The sequence below is a fragment of the Petaurus breviceps genome, unplaced genomic scaffold (genome assembly GCF_028583685.1).
Source record: "Petaurus breviceps papuanus isolate PSGF00001 unplaced genomic scaffold, PetGlider_PUasm1.0 90845, whole genome shotgun sequence".
In the NCBI taxonomy this organism is placed as follows: domain Eukaryota; kingdom Metazoa; phylum Chordata; class Mammalia; order Diprotodontia; family Petauridae; genus Petaurus; species Petaurus breviceps.
In genome coordinates, this window is record NW_027187359.1 from 14,833,077 (window position 1) to 14,852,969 (window position 19,893).

General features: G+C 33.8%; 1 protein-coding gene across 8 annotated transcripts in view; it reads left to right on the forward strand.

Annotated features, from left to right (window-relative positions):
- The window catches only part of BIRC6 (baculoviral IAP repeat containing 6), a 317,039-nt gene that overhangs the window by 127,697 nt on the left and 169,449 nt on the right, over positions 1-19,893 (forward strand). For 5 of the 8 annotated variants that reach the window (XR_011165250.1, XM_069072160.1, XM_069072161.1 and 2 more), the window contains exons 24-37: positions 1,113-1,300; positions 2,239-2,553; positions 2,795-2,894; positions 4,728-4,942; positions 5,165-5,373; positions 6,331-6,677; positions 7,938-8,157; positions 10,164-10,297; positions 11,079-11,216; positions 12,577-12,704; positions 15,272-15,403; positions 17,488-17,703; positions 19,004-19,187; positions 19,628-19,783. Coding sequence is in view for 7 of the 8 variants with exons in the window: in XM_069072160.1 (XP_068928261.1) it covers positions 1,113-1,300; positions 2,239-2,553; positions 2,795-2,894; positions 4,728-4,942; positions 5,165-5,373; positions 6,331-6,677; positions 7,938-8,157; positions 10,164-10,297; positions 11,079-11,216; positions 12,577-12,704; positions 15,272-15,403; positions 17,488-17,703; positions 19,004-19,187; positions 19,628-19,783 (2,682 nt within the window). In the remaining variant the exon portion in view is untranslated. The remainder of the gene's footprint in view (positions 1-1,112; positions 1,301-2,238; positions 2,554-2,794; positions 2,895-4,727; positions 4,943-5,164; positions 5,374-6,330; positions 6,678-7,937; positions 8,158-10,163; positions 10,298-11,078; positions 11,217-12,576; positions 12,705-15,271; positions 15,404-17,487; positions 17,704-19,003; positions 19,188-19,627; positions 19,784-19,893) is intronic. The other 3 variants (XM_069072164.1, XM_069072165.1, XM_069072166.1) reach the window with 2 other exon arrangements.

The window sequence follows — 19,893 nt, forward strand, 5'->3', positions numbered from 1 at the left end:
GGTCTTCTTTTTGTTGAATTGTCAGTTAATTTTATAGTTAAAAAAGTGCTTATTCCCGCAAACATTGAAGGTAATGTCTAGGATTGTTTAACAGTAACTGCTGAGGAAATGTGCATATTGATTATTTTGCTGATATTTTGTTGTCTGGAACTATTAGTTTTAAAGTTAGAACTTAACAGTTTATTATTTTCAGTTTGACTCTGTCTCAAGTCAAATTGCCTCATAAGATACTGGCAAATGTAGTTATTGACACCAGCACTTTAGAGATTTAACTCACATTTGTGATTTTAAGGGTTATAAAGTACTTTATTCACATAACCTGTGAGATGAGTAATGGAAGTAATAGATTAACTTTTCTTTTTTTGTCTTTTTTGGGGCGGGGAGAGGAGGCAGGGCAATTGGGGCTAAGTGACTTGCCTGAGGTCTGAGACCAGATTTGAAATCAGGTCCTCCTGACTCCAGGACCAGTGCTATTCACTGGGCCACCTAGAGGCACGTTTTTTCTCTTTTCTTACAGATATGGAAATTGGTCTTTTAGAGGTTAAATTACTTTTTTTTTTTTTTGCCTTTTGGAGAGCAGTAGGGGTTAAGTAACTTGCCCAAGGTTATATGGCTAGTTTTTTTGTGTGGGTGTTAAGTGTCTGAAGCCAAACCGAACTCAGGTCCTCCTGACTCCAGGCCTGCCACTTAAGTAAATAAAAACTAACTTTGGTACACTCCCATTTATCCTGAATGATTAGGAAATGGGGCAATTCTTTTTTATGAAACAAATTTTTTATTAATTCACTTTACCATTTTTAAAGAAGAAGATAATAAAATTACTTAATATTGTACTTCGACATTTCATATACGTTTAGTTTTTTTTATTTTTGAATTTAAAAGGAACCATTACATTTTAAAGGTTTATCATTGTGACATATACATTACCTTGTATATTATCAAACTACATTATGGATAGTCATATTTGTTGTTATAATTCTGGTTAAGTAGCAGTTTTCTTTCACTTATTTATACTCAAATTTTTAAAAATAAAAACTGTTACTGTATGAACCTCGTCTTCATCCTTGTTTGTGTGTGTGTGTGTCTGTGTGTTGTTTTTTGTCTTATGCCAGTGAGTTCCTTCGGGGTTACCCCCGCAGTAGGCGGCCTCTCCTCGGGGACTGTTGGGGAAGCTTCGACCGCCCTGAGTTCAGCAGCCCAGGTAGCTTTGCAGTCTCTCTCTCATGCAATGGCTTCAGCTGAGCAACAGCTCCAGGTGCTGCAAGAGAAACAGCAGCAGCTTTTGAAGCTTCAGCAACAGGTTGGAGACTCTTTGGCTATTTATTTATGATGTCTCTAAACTTCAAAAGCTGAGAAAAAGTCCTCAAATAAAATTGGCCATTCTTCCTCATCAAAGGAAGTGAGGGAACTGAGATGAGCTAATTGTAATAGTTGCTTGAATAACTGACAATGTGGGGTTTACTAGTAACTTGTATGGTCAGAGTAAAATACAAGTTTATAGTCTCTGAAATCATTAAATCAATTATTTGATTCTATTGAGCGTGTGTATGAGGAACTGCTAGTATTACTCTTCATATGCTCTGGAACGGTGCTACTTGTGTAGTTTAAATTGTTTTAAGATCCTAGATGATAGACAAATTTCTGTCTTCGTGGCAGTCATGATTTCAGACTGTGTTTAATGGTAGTTTGCATTATGTTTACTTAAACGTCAATATAAATTGCAAAGTATGTTTTAGCTATTTAATTTTATTTAAGTACAAGTTGCCAAAATTCGAAGTTCCACTGTTTTCAGAAATTTTTTACATGGAAATGACATTTCTGCTTTTGCTCATTTATTCTGAACAGAGCTTCCCTGTCATTAATGCTTTCACTTCTAATGCTTTCTCTTCTACCCCTTAATCCCCTATCCTTTACAACTCCTTTGCGTAATTTTTCGAGAAAGTTACAAAATAATTTTCTTAAAAATATTTTATATTACTATTACTTTCTTCAATGTCAATTTCAGTTAAAGATCGACTTATTTAAAGTGAGGATTTTATGTAAAATAAGATCACTGCATTAAAATGTTTTATATTTGTCTAGCAATATTTGCTTTATTGTCAGCCTCATTTTTATGAACAATTTATTTAAACTATGGTTAGTGATGTAGTGGCTAACGTGTAAGAGTGCATTGTTTATCTTTAGTACATGCTCAAGCAAGTTTAATCCACATTTGCTGCTTCTGTGCATTTTTTACAGAAAGCTAAATTGGAAGCCAAATTACATCAGACTACAGCTGCAGCTGCTGCTGCTGCGTCAGCAGTGGGTCCTGTTCACAACTCTGTGCCTTCTAATCCAGTGGCAGCACCAGGATTCTTCATTCATCCATCTGATGTCATTCCGCCTACTCCAAAAACAACTCCACTCTTCATGACTCCACCACTAACTCCACCAAATGAAGTTGTGTCTGTTGTGATCAATGCAGAACTTGCACAGCTCTTTCCAGGCTCAGTTATTGATCCTCCTACAGTCAATCTTGCTGCACATAATAAAAATGCAAACAAATCTAGAACGGTAATTGAACATAGTATTGAAAGAATAAATATTTTGATGGTCTTAATTATTCATAACTTTTAATAGAAAAGAATTTGATTCCAATTCTGTATCCAATTCTGATGGAAGCATTTTTGAGGAATAGTAAGTTGTGAAGTACCTTAAAATGTAATTCAGTGAATTATATCCTGTACCTTGTTTAAATGTTATTTTAACAGATTAGACTAATCTTCAACATGGTTTCTCTCTTTTTCACTGTTAGACTCCACTTGGAACGGGCCTTGCTCTAGCAATTTCTCATGCTTCACATTTCCTACAACCTCCACCCCACCAGTCTATTATTATAGAGCGAATGCATTCAGGTAACATAAGTCTTCAAAAAGTCTTAAAAAAAATTTATGTTTTGTCAATTGTTTTAAGACTTAATATATTAAACAGGAACTTTTTATAATAATTTAATTTCCCTTTGTTCTTTGTAAATAAATCTCATCTGCTTTTGTGTAGCCAGGATTTACAAAGATCAAAGAGGTTTGTTGTGTTTGAACTGGTTGCTCACCAAATGAAAGGAGAGTGCCATGGAGCAGGGGCAAAACAGTCTTTGGAGAGAGCTTAACTCCATCTCTACACAAACTTTGTTCCTGAACATCATTCAGCAAATAAAATTAGGAAAATGAAAATTTGGTTTCAGCTGATTGCTGACATTCTGACAGAATCCTTTCTTTTTATATGGAAGGCAGCTTATTCAATCCATCAACCAATAAGCATTCATCATGCACCTACTGTGTGCTACACTCTATTTAAAAAAAATGCTAAACTCAGTGTTATCCCATTGGCATGCTCTGGGCCAATTAGGGAAAGGAACTGGCTCAAGGTCACACAGGTATGAGTTAGCAGAACTAGAATTAGAAGAATATAAATCCCTAACTCTGAATCCTACAGTCTTTCCACTGTACTGTGCTGATGGAGAGCTATGGGTAATTGGGCCTTAGTTTACTCAGAGTTCCCATACCTGTATTTGTAGGCCCATTCAGTCTAATACTCTAGATTATTGAGAAAAACTTAATCAAGTTTTCCCTCTTTATGTTGCTTATTTATAGGTAATAAGGTAGGCTTTTTTTTTACTTAGAGTAATTTTTAGGTTACTATGTTTCCAGTGACCTCAAATTTTTTACTACTTTGCTTCTGGTAGTACTATATATAGTCTCCTGAAAGAATCAACTGGGATACCGATGTGAGAATATGATAGGAGAATCTTATGTTTTCCAAACTCCTTATTCTTGGAGGTAGAATTCAGTGCTTTGACTATTTTTGTTTTTTGCCTATGCAGAGTATACAAGTATATGTAGTATATGTAGTATTGCCACCCAAGCAGTACAACAAGAAAAATATAGCAAGCATATTTTATTTCATTCAAATTCATTGAAAATGATGATTCATACTCTGATGGTTGGCTTGTAGGAAAATGTACAGTGCAGGTTAGTAGATGATACTTATAGTGCTACATGATCACAACATTAAATATTATGTGCTCTGTGTATTCTTTTAAAATGGTAAAGAAGAGGAAAAGTGATCTATAGAATTATGAAAATATCTGTTAAAAGTGCTAGATATAATTTGTTAACTTTTTATATGTTAAATACCGACTCTAGCTTTTAAGTTCCTTGAGAGTAAGGATTTATCTTTTCTTGTCTTTGTGTACTCACCTTCTTGCACATAGTAGGCACTAAATAAGTGTTTGTTGAATTTAATTAGATTCATTCATTTTATTTGCTATAACTGTGATATTGGTCAATTTTAAACTTGGTCTTAAGCAGGAAGAATTTTGCTTTTGGTTCTTAAGATAATTAGTTTGTGTAAATTGCTTCCTTACAAAATAAGGACGATATTTTTCCAGACCTCTCTTGTGCTGTTATGAATGCATGTGAATTGCCTCCTTAGCACTAATCTTACTCTTGAGCAATTCAAATTATTTAGCTTTTTCAATTGGAAAATAAAATTTGTCATGGTCTTCAGAGAATTATTTAAAACTTGCAAATTCACAAATTCTTTTTAATTATTTAAGGAATTTACAATTTATTAAATAGTTTTGTACAATTTTTAAAAAAAAATAATTCCCTAAAACTTCCTTTAGTGGATCTTTTGGTTAATTGATTGGCAAATGGTGTTTTCAGGCAACTATGCTTTCTCTTTTATAGGAGCAAGGAGATTCGTGACCTTAGATTTTGGCAGACCTGTACTCTTGACTGATGTATTGATTCCTACCTGTGGAGACTTGGCCTCTTTATCAATTGATATCTGGACATTAGGAGAAGAGGTTGATGGAAGGCGATTGGTAGTTGCTACAGATATTAGTACTCATTCATTAATTCTTCATGACTTAATACCACCTCCTGTATGCAGGTTTATGAAGGTAAAATAAAAAATATACTTGAAAGAAGTTAAAAAGAAGGGGAAATAATTTGTTTTCATTTTATTACATTTTTTTCATAGAATTAAATGGATTGTTTGTTCCATAAATGTTTCTGGCAACCTATATAAAATATTGTACTGGTAACCAATTAAAAGCATATATTTATTTAGATGCTATTTTTCTGAAATGTTTATTGTGGCAGGTATTTGTTTTTCCTTTCAGATCACTGTCATTGGTCGGTATGGCAGTACAAATGCTAGAGCAAAAATCCCATTAGGATTTTATTATGGTCACACCTATATCTTGCCATGGGAGAGTGAATTGAAGTTAATGCATGATCCTTTAAGAGGAGAAAGTGAATCTTCAAATCAACCAGAAATTGATCAGCATTTAGCAATGATGATTGCCTTGCAAGAAGACATACAGTGCAGGTTAGTGGGGGATATTTAAAGTGTTACTTAGTACTAACATAAAGTACTGGAATTAATGACTGAATAAGCACTTACTAAGTTTTTACTGTGTATTAACCATTGTGAAGAGTGGTAAATGTACAGAAAGAAAAATAAGACAATCCCTATTCTCAGGAGCTTGTTCTGTATTTGAGCAAAGACAACACATAGTTAGTTGCATGGCAAATTGTAAGGCACAGAAGTCCTTATATTACATTAATAGATCTATTGTTCATTGTACAGGATAAGGCAGGAGCTTGTACTATACTTAACCAAAGACAACACATAAAGTTAGTTAGTTGTATGGCAAATTGCAAGGTTCAGAAGTCTTTATGTTACATCAGTAGATCTATTGTTTGGTGTCTGAGGAACATGGAGGCAGGAAGTTTGGTAAGACTTAAAGAATAGGTGTCGAACTTGCTGCCTGAGGGCCACTCAACAAAACTCCTGAATGTTGAACCAGATGAAAATAAAGTTGTTAAATGTTCAACAAAATGAGTAGTCATGTCAGAAGCCAATCCATCCAATTTAATTGGCTGTTGGGCAGCCAGGTCCTAGGGCAGGAATTAATGGGAGGGAAAGGTATAGTGGCTGGTCTAGATGGTGGGAGAAATTAAATGAAGGTAAGGAGAGAAGAATGCTTGCGTGGTGGTACTCTTGTCTGGTGCATGTTTATATGAAGAAAAATGTGTTCCTTAAATATAAAAAAAGGAAAGGAAGTAGAAAAATGGTATATATTACATAGTTACAGAAATATTTAATTGGACATTTTGTTTAAGGTTTCTTTCATTAGTACTAGTGTTTGTTTTTATTTGTTATCTTTGCTATCGATAACATTAGCATGTGTTCTTTGTGGTTTAATTCTTTGCATGTGTTTTTACATGTATATTTAAGGAAGAATGTACATAAAATATTTTACTTTGAGTTTTTCCTTCGTAGGTACAATTTAGCTTGTCATAGACTGGAAACCCTTTTGCAGAGTATTGATCTTCCTCCTCTCAACAGTGCCAATAACGCACAGTATTTTCTACGAAAGCCAGATAAGGCAGTTGAAGAAGACACTAGAGTATTTTCAGCCTATCAAGACTGTATTCAGTTGCAACTTCAACTCAATTTGGCTCATCATGCAGTACAAAGGCTCAGAGTAGCATTGGGTGCAAGCAGGAAGACCTTAAGAGAACTTCTTGAAGCTAAAGATTTAATTCAGATGTCCTCCACTGAGCAGTTACGCACAATTATCAGATATCTTCTGGATACATTACTTAGTCTCCTTCATTCTTCCAATGGTTTGTGTTGTGTTTATTTGTTTAGTTTAGTTTATTAGTACATTTGGGAGCATGGTTACTGTGTCCTTTCATGTTGGAGCTATAGCTTATGTATGAATAATTTGTGGATTTGTTCTGGCTAAATGAGAATGTAATTATGCATGGTAGTATTTCTTAATTTATTTCATTTTGTTGATAAATGTTTACATAGAAGTTTTCACTGTTCTCTTTGGGTCATTGTAGGTTTCTGCAGTCTTTGTGTCTGAATTGTGTTATGCAAATTGTTAGATATCTGAAAGTTTACATATTATAGTCAGATTATTTTCATGTAGATTATTGAAAGCATCGTTTAGAAACAATTGAAGACATAGCTGAAATTTTCATGTTCTTAATCATCAACTTATTATCCCTTGCCCAAACTATTATGATAGGTTCTAGGTTGATTTCCCTTCTTCATATCTACTTCCAGGATTTCCAACTCCTTCACATAGCTATCAAAGTGATTTTTCTGACAGCACAGATCTGAACATGTGACTGCTGTAATCAGTATATTCCGGTTATTCCTTATTACCTCTCAGAGTAAATATAAATTCACTATGTTTGCCATCGTAACCCCTTCACAGTCTGTCCCCAACCTACCTTTCCAGCCTTATTATACATTTATTCTCATTTGTACACTTTGCAATCTTAGCCAGTTTCGTGTATGCAATTTATTGTCTCCATGCTTTTGTATTTGCTCTTTCATGCCTTGAATCTAACCCTTGCTCACCTCCTTGTCTTAGGGTCCATATTTCCTTCATGATTCAAGCTCATGCATCTTTTTCTTACATGAAGCCTTTTGTAATCTCCAACTTCTGTCTCCTCAAAAATAGCCCCTTGTGTCTTTCATACACATTTAACTATGCATTTTGTTTACCCTCATGTATGTAAGCTCCTTGAGGGATGGATTGCTTTATATATTTTTTTTTTTGTATCCCCAAATTTTAGCACAAGCTTGGCATGTAACAGACACATAAAAAGTTCAATTTATTGACTAGTACTACTTCCCTTTTCTCTTCAAAAGCAATCAAGAAATACAACATAGAAGCCAAATTGAACATGATTCCTTTTTAAAATTTAGTACATAGATCTGATCAACTAATGATATTATATTTGCAAAATAAATTTTTTAAAATTTTGCTGGCTTATAGTCATCTTACTTAAGAACATTTAAAAGAAAAACATTATTACATTAAAATTTCCTTTTATTGAGAAGCCAGTCTTGTTTCTTTCTCTTAACAGGACACTCGGTTCCCGCAGTTCTGCAAAACACATTTCATGCACAGGCATGTGAAGAACTATTTAAACATCTGTGCATAAGTGGAACCCCAAAGATACGTTTGCACACTGGTCTTCTACTTGTGCAGCTCTGTGGTGGTGAAAGATGGTGGGGGCAGTTTCTTTCCAATGTTCTTCAGGAATTGTACAATTCAGAGCAACTTCTGATCTTTCCTCAAGACAGGTAGGACAGGAGTTTTGGACATTTCCAGTGTATGTGTAGTCATTTGGTCTATTTTAATGGTCTGATGTAGGGAAACTATATGGAAACTGAGGACAGGGTGAAAGAATCATTTAGCGCATTAGAAATGAAGATTAACCAACATCACAGCTGCTGGTAAGCATAGTCTTTAGAATATTGCTTAAACCTTGAGTCAGGGCTGGTGATATTTCGAAAAATTGGTAATCTGAGTCACCTAGAGGAACGAGATAAATTTCCTGGCTTTTCAAGTTAGACTTTGTTCATCATTAATTTCTGCTGCCCTAAGGGGGTGCAGAGAAAAAAAAAACTATGTTTTCCGATGAAAGAATCTATCTTTGTCTGTTATTAAAGTGATTGTTCTGCTTTTTGAATTGCTGAAAAGAAGAAATATAAAAATGTTGGCTTTTTCAAAAAATCAGAATAAATGTATGCTGAAATGTTAAACATTTATCACATCCGTTACCTTCATGGGTATATGTACACTAATATAATAGTACAATATATGATCAAATTAAAAACAATTTAACTTTGGTGGGGTGGTGGGGGTGTTTGTTTATTTTTTGTTTTGCTTTTTGAAAGGGGAAGGCAGGGCAATTGGGGTTAAGTTACTTGCCTGAGGTCACATGGCTATTAAGTGTTAGGTGTCTGAGGTTGAATTTGAACTCAGGTTCTCCTGACTTCAGGGCCAGTGCTCTCTTCACAGCACCAGCTAGCTGCCCCAACAATTTAACTGTGGAAGTAAAACTGTTATAATATTGTTTTTGTCCTCTTTGTGATTGACACAGGGAGGCTTATTGTAAGAGCCATTTTGTTTTATTCTGCTCTTTACTTGCATTCTATTTCTTCAGAAAGCAGATTGGAACATGAAAATATAAACTCCTCTGATTAGCTTTTGCTACCCTGCATCTCTTGGCCCCAACCTATAGTAACAGTCTCACTAGATATTACCCCCTGTCCTGTACTCCCAATTCTAATGCCAACAGGCAAGTAGTTTTAAAGTACAATAACAGAATAAACTATTTTCTTGTTTCTATCATTAGCTCTACTCTTTTTTGAATTGCTCAATTTTAAGAGCTTAGAGCCATGACAGCTATTAGATTAGCAATTAGGAGACATAATTTTTGTTGTTAGTTCTGCTTATCTCCAGATGTGACCTTGAGCAAGTCACTTTCATTATTTATGAACTATGAGTTTAGGACTTGATATTATCTAGTTCTGTATTCTATAAAGCACACATTATATTTCCAGGAAAGCTGTTTTCCTAATATTAAGGGCTTTTGTCTTAGGAAATTTAGTCATCCTAACTTGTGTAATCCTTTCCCTGTGGCTTGTTAATTATCCATTTTTACGGTCTTTAGTATAAACTGTGTAAACTATATTTAGCTGACATACAGAAACATACTTTTAAATCTTCTTTAGATATTAACAGATAAATGTTAGCAGAGATATTAAAATGCCCAATATTCTTTTTCATTTACTGTTTTTTCCTTTATTACTTTATCAGCTACCTACAGTAAAATTTCACTTTCTTCTCTTCCCTCCAGCCTCCAATCATTTTTATTATTCTTAGTTATTTTCCTTTTCTGGATCAAATAAGACATGCTTATTTTAAATGCATTTTCTTTCCTCAGTTATAGATGTATTCTACTTTTAGTCATAAAGTATATGCATATTCTTTGCTGAAATGAGTCTTAGAGATCATATAGCCCATAATCTCCTATGACAAATAGAGAACCTGAAAATCTGAGCTAGGAAGTGATTTAGGAAGTCATATGGCTCGCCCAGGATCAGGGGCAGGATTTGAATCTTTTATCTTGTAGGCTTTAAGTTCATTTTCCACTGGTTGTACTGTTTGTCTTTCATCATTCTTGTGACTGATTATGTCAGATTTTTGTATGTAAAATAGACATCCCAAGAAAACTTAGTAGAAAAAGTGTTAATTATTGATCTTTTATGTAGAATAACCTTTTTTTTTTTTTTTTTTTTAGAGTTTTCATGTTGCTTTCCTGCATTGGCCAAAGATCACTTAGTAACAGTGGAGTCTTGGAAAGCTTGCTAAATCTCCTGGATAATTTACTGTCACCTCTTCAACCGCATTTGCCTATGCACAGACACACAGAAGGTAATATTTATTTTAATGATTAGATACTTCTGCGCCTTATAATAAGCCGAATATTAGGTGCTCCCTGGACTATTTTAGTATTTGTAATAATATACTATTATATAACTATATATATTCAGGATATTGCCGAAAGCCATATTCTTGACTCAGACTAAAGAAAACAACAATTAATAATATTGTTTCCTTTCTTTTTTTTTTTAAGCAATTGGGGTTAAGTAACTTGCTCAAGGTTACATGGCCAGTTATTTCTGGGTGTGGTGCTGAGTATCTGAGCCCGGATTTGATCCAGGTCATCCCGACACTGGAGCCGGTGCTCTTACTCGCTGAGCCACCTGGCCACCCCTAAGCAATTGGGGTTAAGTAACTTGCTCAAGGTTACACTGCCAGGTGTTTCTGGGTGGGTGCTAAGTGTCTGAGCCCGGGATTCGATCTCCAGGTCTTCTCAACACTGGATCCAGTGCTCTTACTCACTGTGCTACCTGGCCGCCCCAATTGTTTCCTTTCTTACCTATCAATTTTTTATTCTTGGAAAGGGAAATTTGTAAGTTGTATAGAATGCATTTCTGGGAACATTTCTTCGAAGTGTGGTGATGATTTGTTGTTCATTTTGCTTCACAATCTTTTAGTTCTTTTATCAGTAAAAAAAATATAGATAGATAGATAGATTTGTTGTCTTTTATCTTTAACTCCTCAAAAAGATTATTAATTGTATTATTTGATGAGTCTAAAATCTAAATTTTCCCTTTGTTTCCTTTCTTTGTCTTTTGTTTCCATTTCGTAGGAGTATTAGATATTCCCATGATCAGTTGGGTTGTAATGCTGGTGTCCAGATTGCTAGACTATGTTGCAACCATTGAAGATGAGGCAGCAACTGCCAAGAAACCTTTGAATGGTAAAGAAAGAGAGAGGTTTCTGACAGGTATCAAATATTTACATTAATATGTTAGGGGGAATATAATGGTAATTTTAGAGTTACCCAGCATTCCAAGCTGGGTTGGGGAACTAAAATATAAACTTCATTGTTGACAATTTCGTTCAATAAAATTAGTCGTGCAGTACACATTTCAATAGTAAGTTTGCTGGAAAATAGATCCTTCAGTAAGGGGGACCATTTGTTAAAGCAGTTGTTATTTTTTTAAAAGTGAATATGGAAGCAATTTAGCACAAAATGAGGCTTATAATATGTGCCATAGTCTGCGCCTGTAGTTCCCCTTCTGTTAAAAAGTGTTTCCTTCTCTTTCCTTTGTTGTTCTAATTGTTATGCATTCTTTTTGTTGCCTACAGTAGATTTTGAGGTGAATGTGGGAGGTAGTGTTGTACATGGGAAATAATGTTGAATTTGTAACGAGAGGTCCTTGTGTTGAATCCTAACTACCATTTTGTATTGTGAGCTATGTTAACTCTGTAACCATGCACAAGTCACTTAATCTTTCTAGGCAGTTTCTTTTTCAGTAAAATTGGAGGTTTTGAATAGAAAAACCTCTTAAGTTACTTCAACTACCACATAGTTTCAGTCTTTGTACAACAATAATGGAGCCTATAAGTCTCTATTTCAATGGTATTGGAAGAGAAATTGGGGATGTCAGTAGAAATATGCAATTTAAAAGAGACGTGTCTAGTTTGTGTTTCTGAGACTAGGAGGAATGGTGAAGTTGTATAATGTCTCAGGTCTTAACTTTGCTCATTTGCAAACTGAAACCTTGATCATCTTCTGTAAGGCCTTCTGAAAAGTTATGATTCCCTTCCAGATCTGTAGTAGTGTATTTGGGAAATTATTTCAAGCATTTTTGTCATCTTCGTGAAAGGAAATATTATTTAGGAAACTACAGACTGTTCTTTGAGTTGGACATTTTGCTCTTAATCCATTGATTCTATGTTGAAGCAAATTTCAGTGACATTTTTATCAAACCAGCTAACTTAATTCTATTTAAAGTCTGTAGTAATTTTAGAGATTATTGAGACATCTAATAGGATAACATAATGAAACTGAGGCAAACAATCAGTAAATCATCACTCAAAAGTTATTTACAGGTTGATGGATGATACAAATGTAAAATGTTTTCTGCAAACAAAATGAAAGTCATTTGTCTTTTTAGTAAGATTCTTGCAAATAACTATTTTCTTTAGGAGTTTTGAAAAATTCCTTTCCCTTCTCTGTCCCGGCTACCTCCATGCCTATTTAAAATTTTAACTTTATAATGCATGAATTATTTATATGTTTCCCAAGGTTATTCATCAGTAACCATTAATGAGTTTTTTTTTTCCCACCACTGAGTTAGGTCACCAGTGGAGTTTCATTAACAACAGCCTGCATACTCAAAACCTAAATCGATCTTCCAAAGGCAACAGTAGTCTTGATAGATTATATTCTAGAAAGATCAGAAAGCAGCTTGTTCATCATAAACAGGTAATTTTCAAGGTTTTTAAACTTTAAACATTTTAAAAATTTTTAGTTGTTTCTTAAACACCTATTTTTAAAAATGTTACTCAGCATTAGCTAGCCAGGAGTGGGGGAACCTGTGGCTTTGAGGCCACATGTTTCAGGTTCCCTGTCCCTGAGGTAGACATTTTTCTCCCACTGGCTCTTACTGAGAATTTTTCCATTTTGATCTTCCACTTATTCCTCAATTATGGAGCACAGGTTCTTTTGGGAATGTTTACTTGCCCATTTCTTGGGCCTTACTGTGTACTTTATTTTGTGTTTGTAAAAACTGTAGTTACTTTGGGTAGTACTGATTTTTGTCAATTTTAGAAATGATAAATTCTGAGTAGGTATCTAATATTCTGTTTACATGCATATTAGTCACATTGGCATAATAATAATAAAATATTTCAAATAGATTTTGGGAATGGATTTTCCTGACAACTTTGGCTTAAACTTAATTCCAGTGTCTTAAAAAGGATGTATTTGTAGACTGTAATTACAACATTAGAATTAGGGAACAGGAAGGATAACTATGCATATATCTTATATAGGAAGAGGAAGTAGTAAGAGAAGGGAATAACTATTTATATAGAGCATATTATGTGTGAGACACTGTGCTAAACACTTTGTCAATATTATCTCCTTTGATGTTGACAACTGCCCTGGGAGGTAGATGTTGTTACTATCCCCTATTTACAGTTGAGGAAACTGAGGGAAACATAGAGGTTATGTGACTCACTCCGGGTCACACAGCAATTAAGTATGTGAGGCCTGATTTCAAGCCCATTACTCCGTCTATGCACCACATAATTGTAACCTGTAGTTAACTGATGTCACTAGTGTAAATACATCTAAAAATCAGCAACATTTTAGAAACATTTGCAAATCACTTAAGTATCTCTGTACCTTAAGGACCCATGGGACCTTTACATCTTACTTGAAGCTGATGCTTTCCATATATATTGTCTGTGAACTGCTTTATAGCAGGGACTGGGTTTTTTTCCTGTTTATATATCTCTAGCACTTAGCACAGTGCTTTACACATAGTAAGTGCTTATTAACAAATGATTTTTTTCATTCTTCTATTCACTGGTCTATTTGTGATTTCTGTTATTTGAAGTCATAGAATCTTGTGTGTAGTTTACCAAGGAGGGAATAATTTCAATTGAAATGTAATGGTTAAATTCTAGCAGACAGTTTAACCTCATGGGTTAGTTACAACTTGGAAAGTGATGGGTAACAGTCACTATTTATTTCAACAAACATTTATTAAGCATTTCCTTTGTGCTAGGTACAAAGGAAATAAAGATAAAAATGAAACAAAACCTATGCTTGAGAAGCTTGTAGTCATTTAGAGGAAATGATAAATATAGAGCTAAATTAATAAAAAATAGATTCAAAGTAAATGTAGAGTAATTTCGTAGGATTAGAGGGAAATTCTCAGACACACAGTTTCAGGAACTCTTATTTTCCAGATTCTTACAGATTATTACATTGTGGTTAATTGATTCATGATGACAAAACACCCAACCAATCAATTTTTTTTAACCAGTACACTACATTTTAAAATTCAAATGGAAGTTTACACCTTTCTGTTAATGGTGAAACTCCATATGCTTTATCCAGGACATCACCTTCTCAGTATCTAGGAATTTGAGGAGCTGAATTAGTGCTTGGGAAATTGAATTACTGATAAGAAGGTTGCTTAGTGAGCTCAAAAACTTAGCAAAGGGAATTGATTAATCTATTAGGACAGTTTCATTAAGGTAAATTGAAGAATTTTTTTTTCTTAACTAAATGGTTTACCTTTCTGGTGAGTGGAACACATGCCAGTATAATCTCCCTGGGTTCATTTTTCCAGCCCAACACTAGAATTTTCATTATTATTAATTGCTGTAATATATTGTTATTTTAGACTTTCAAAAATTCTGGGTTTTTAGAGCACTGACTCTATTGTATCATAAAATCTCTAAGGAAATTTGAGAGTTGCATTCATCTCATTAGTAATGACTTCATCAAGCATATTTTTAGGTATACCTGGGGGGTATTTCTTCAGATGGCTGTTTGCATTGTTGTTTATTGATTCTTGTACCCTTTTAAAACAATTTCAGGATATAACTTATAATATAGCAGCTAGATGGCGCAGTGGATTGAGCACAGGGCCTGGAGTCAGGAAGACCTGAGTTCAAATCCGGCCTCAGACACTCACTAGCTGTGTCATCCTGGACAAGTCACTTAACCTCTGCCTGCCTCAGTTTCCTCAACTGTAAAATGGGGACAATAATAGCACCTACCTCCCAAGGTTGTTGTAGGGATCAATTGAGGTAATATTTGTAAAAGCGCTTAGCAAAGATTAAGTGCTATATGAATGTAAGCTTTAGCTATACATATATATTTTATACTTCTTTGCAACGATTGCAATCTTAAGTGAACAGTTTGCATGTAAATAGAGTATTCTATACAGTTTTTACTGGAAACTTTGGCCCCAGTCTAGAAGAATGCTGTATTTCTATGGCTTATATTTTTATTTGTTAATTTTTATTTTTTAGCAACTTAATTTATTAAAATCAAAACAGAAGGCTTTGGTGGAACAGATGGAAAAAGAGAAAATACAAAGCAACAAAGGATCATCGTACAAACTTTTGGTAGAGCAGGCAAAACTAAAGCAGGCTACATCAAAGGTATTGTGATCTTACAGCTTTTAATTTAAAAGCCTACCTACTTCACAAAAAATAGCTTTCCATTTTATTCTTTTAAATAATTGATTCTTGAAGTTTCGGTCAATGCCAGTCATCACTATTTATTTAATTTACCAGTCACTTGAAATCCTAGCTTGTTAGTCGTCTTTTCACTGAACCCACTTATAGGACTTCAAATCAGATCTTGTGTAAAAGCATTTTGATAATTGCATAGTTTTAGTCTAATCTTAAATTACATAATTGATATATTTCTTTGCTTTGGTCTTTGCTTCCCTAATTGTTATGACTATTTAAGCTTTAAAGCTTAGGTTATGGTCAAAAATTAATAGCCCATACTTAAACCTCTCGTGCACAATACCTTTCTGGAATGTTATGCAAGGAAAGTGAATAAGCATTTATTTAACAACTGCATTGTCCCCCAGGCATGTACTTGTACTAAGCGCTTTTACAAGTTTTATCTCATTTGATCCCTGCAACTTGTGGGGTAGGTGCTATTATTGTCCCCATTTTACAGTTGAGGAAACTGAGGCAGACAGAGGTTAAGTGACTTGTCCAGGGTGACACAACTGGTGAGTGTCTGAGGCCGGATTTGAACTCAGGTCTTCCTGACTCCAGGCCTAATGTTGTATCCACTGCGCCACCTAGCTGGTACCTTACTCTTCAGAAGCACTGATGTAGGGATTATTAAATTACTAGAAATTAATTTTTGTTTTACAAGTTATTTTTAAGGGGAAGAATTGTTATATTCTGAATTAAAGAAGAAAATGATGAATCAGTCTTCTTAGAAGTTTCTTAAATTTTTTAAAAAGCCAACTAGCAATAACTTTAAAGTTGCTTTGGATTTGCTTTATAAGAAAAAGCTTGTTTCCTTTAAAACTCCTCAGTTATTAAAAATAATACATGTTTTAAAATTTAAATTTTTTTATGTATTTTATCTACCTAAAATATGTGTGTATGTATGTGCATAAATATATATATATGCAAGTGTATTCAAATGAATTTATTTCAAAGTGATTAAAGGATTGTTTTCATTATCCTAGAAATTTAAAAAAAGGAATGAGTTCAGAATATTAGTTACTCTACCTGTGTTTTATTTATTCCCCTGTATATTCTCTTTACATTAAAAATATGGAAACAAACGTTTCACTACAAGAAATCTTAAAAAAGTGTTAATCATTTATGTTTTGGAAGACTTTTGATTTTTCATGAATTAGTTATTCCAAAGAAATAATACAAGTAATTTTGAGGCTCTTACAAAGAGGTAAAATGTGATGGTTAGAATGAAAAAACCACAAGTGTTTCCCAATCTGTGGGTCTAAGTGATTTAAATTCTTGTGCTCAACCAATAGACTAAAACAAAACCACTAATCCTATCTCCTTAAGATTTTGGACAATCTGTTTTGTAACAAAAGCAATCCCATATAACATGTTATTTCGTAGTAATTAGTTATCAATACATTATAACCCAGTTTCACTCTGACATTATAAAATTCTTTGTAACAATTTGAGTTTCTCTGAGTCCTAGTGACATTGACTTTCTTCACTTAATTTTTAGGTTACTCTCACTTATATTATTGTTCCTGTAGTATTAACTCCTCACTTCAGATTGTTTTGTCTAATGTCATTTAGGCTGGGTATGAGCAGGGTGGGGAGGGAGAAGAAAGGCATTGTGGGAAGTTTGATAATGTATTCATATGCCATCAGCATAATTCCAATGCAGCTTTGCTGTGTGGAGAAAAAAGTTTATCGTTGTTCCTACTAGTTATTTCCAAGTAACTTGTATTCTCATTCTACATTTTATATTTTTAATTACATAAAACTTAGTTACTATTGGTCTGTCACATTTGCTTTAATATTTGAGTATCGTCGGATAGTCTGTTTAATTGCAGTCAGTTTTACCCATAGAATTTGATAGTCCTATGTCTTTGAAATTTTTTTTCCAGAACTTATCAAGGTTTGTTCTGCATGTTGTGACTGATTTTAATTTTATATACAAAATTATACTGTCATAGCTTAGTTAAGAAAACATTAGCATGTTGTAAAGATTTTTTTAATTCTCTATACAGCACTTTAAGGATTTAATTCGTTTACGACGCACTGCGGAATGGCCTCGCTCTACATTAGACACAGAAGTCTCAACCACAAAAGAAAGTCCAGAGATAGAACCCCTTCCATTTACTCTGGCCCATGAACGTTGCATCTCAGTAGTGCAGAAGCTTCTGCTCTTTCTTCTGTCCATGGATTTTACTTGTCATGCAGATCTCCTTTTGTTTATTTGTAAGGTAATTTACATTAAAAAAAAAAACTTTTAAGGGGAATGGGCATAGTAGAATCTTTAGAAGAATGAGATTTCTTAGAAATTGCTAGAAAACAGTAAGTTGTTATAAAATAATAGAAGTCATACTAATATTTAAGTTTCATAAATTGCTTTATAGGTCACTAAATGCTTTACTCTCAATTCAGTACAGTATGTAGGATATGAAGTATTATTACTCCCATTTTATAGATTGGGAAACTGAAAGTAAGCCTCTCAGCCATACTATATGACTTGCTCATTGTCACCCAGACAGAAGGTGCCACAGCAAAGATTTGCATCTGCATCTTCTGACTCCAGGTCTTTGTTTTACCACTATGCCATGCTGTCAATCATAACGAAAGAAAATATATCCATCATTTTAAATTTGTGCCCTACCCTGTGATTTCATCTGTATAAGCAGCTCCAAGTTAGGAACTCCTTCATCTGCTACTGTGACTTTTACTTTCTATGCAACTTAGAGAGTTATGTGGAGGGGCTGAGAAGGATCCCTGAATACACAGTCAGTATGAGTCAGAGCATGGATGTCACCACAGGTCTTCCTGACTGTAAAGCTAACGATGTTTCTGTTGTTCTGTGCTGGATGCCTTTCTGCACATATTGTACACACACTATTCTTGTTCACTTTCATTTTCTCTCTTTTACATATTTTGTTAAATCTCAGCTCTTTTTTTCTCATCTTTTTCTTTCTCATTTCATTACCTACCTGTCTCTCCCTCTTGCACATTTCCTTACCTCCAACCTCTTTTCTCTTTCATTATTTTACAACAGCCTTAGGTATTACAAGTATCACCTTGTTATAGATGAGGAAATGGAAGCTCAAGACTTAACACTCACTTAAGTGATATCTTTAGAGGCACATAGTTGACTTTGATGCCATAAAATACTGAAATAAAGCTATGTCTATTATTATGCAAAGATGTTTTTCCCTTTCATTCAGTTTTTTAAAAAAGTTTTATTCATGGTGCTCCTTTGAATGCATTTTGTTTAGCAGTTTGTTTGAAGCAATTGGAATATAGAATATAGAATATGGAAATAATGGAAACATTTTTAGGTATGTACAACTTACAGATTTAGAAATAATCATCTCAGATATATGTTGGCCAAAAATTTTAAACCTTAAGAAAGTATGTTTCTTAGAGGTTAATTGAGAACAAAACACATTTTAAATTTCACAAAAGGGTTATTATTTTATAAACTAAAATTGGATTGTTGACATAGTTTTTACTTTCTAGATGCTTATTTATGTTTCCCCAAATTTGTTAAAGGTTCTTGCAAGAATTGCAAATGCCACTCGGCCAACAATTCATTTGTGTGAAATTGTTAATGAGCCTCAGCTGGAAAGACTTTTATTACTTATGGTTGGAACTGACTTTAATAGAGGAGATATATCCTGGGGTGGTGCTTGGGCTCAGTATTCCTTGAGTTGTATGCTACAGGACATCTTAGCAGGTAAGTGAGAATTTCTTTTTCTCAGTTGGCACATTTAATTTGTACTTTAAAAAAATTACCTTTAACTCTAAAATAACTATAAAGTATTGTTCATTGACTTTTATAATTCAGAAATTACATTTGTAGTTTAGTTCGAAACTAATAGAGTAATTAGATACATGTTTCTAGAGTAACTTGATATGTGTATATTACAAAAATTACTTAAAGATTGTGTTGACAATGCTTATTACCTGTACATTTACATGTTGCATTAGGATTTATTTATGCATTATCAAACTCATTTAAAAATTATTAATAGAAAATAATTGTGGCAGGTAATATATAATGGATAGTCTTGGCATGTTTTCATTATTGAAGTCTAAAGGGAATAACTTAATTTGTTTTAAAATTTATCATTTTAAAAATATTGCTTATTAGAGATATTGTGGCTTTATCCACAGGAGAGTTGTTAGCACCCATTGCTGCTGAAGCTATGGAAGAAGGGGCAGTAGGAGAAGACGTAGGAACCACAACTGGTGACTCTGATGATTCTCTTCAGCAGTCTTCAGTTCAGTTGCTAGAAACTATTGATGAACCTCTGACTCATGATATCACAGGTGAATAAATATATTTGTATTTTGTAAGTTTTCCTTCTTAACTAGCATATATTAAGGATTTTAATATTTCATGTTATTAGGTTTTTATTAGTAAAATAGAAAAACCTAGA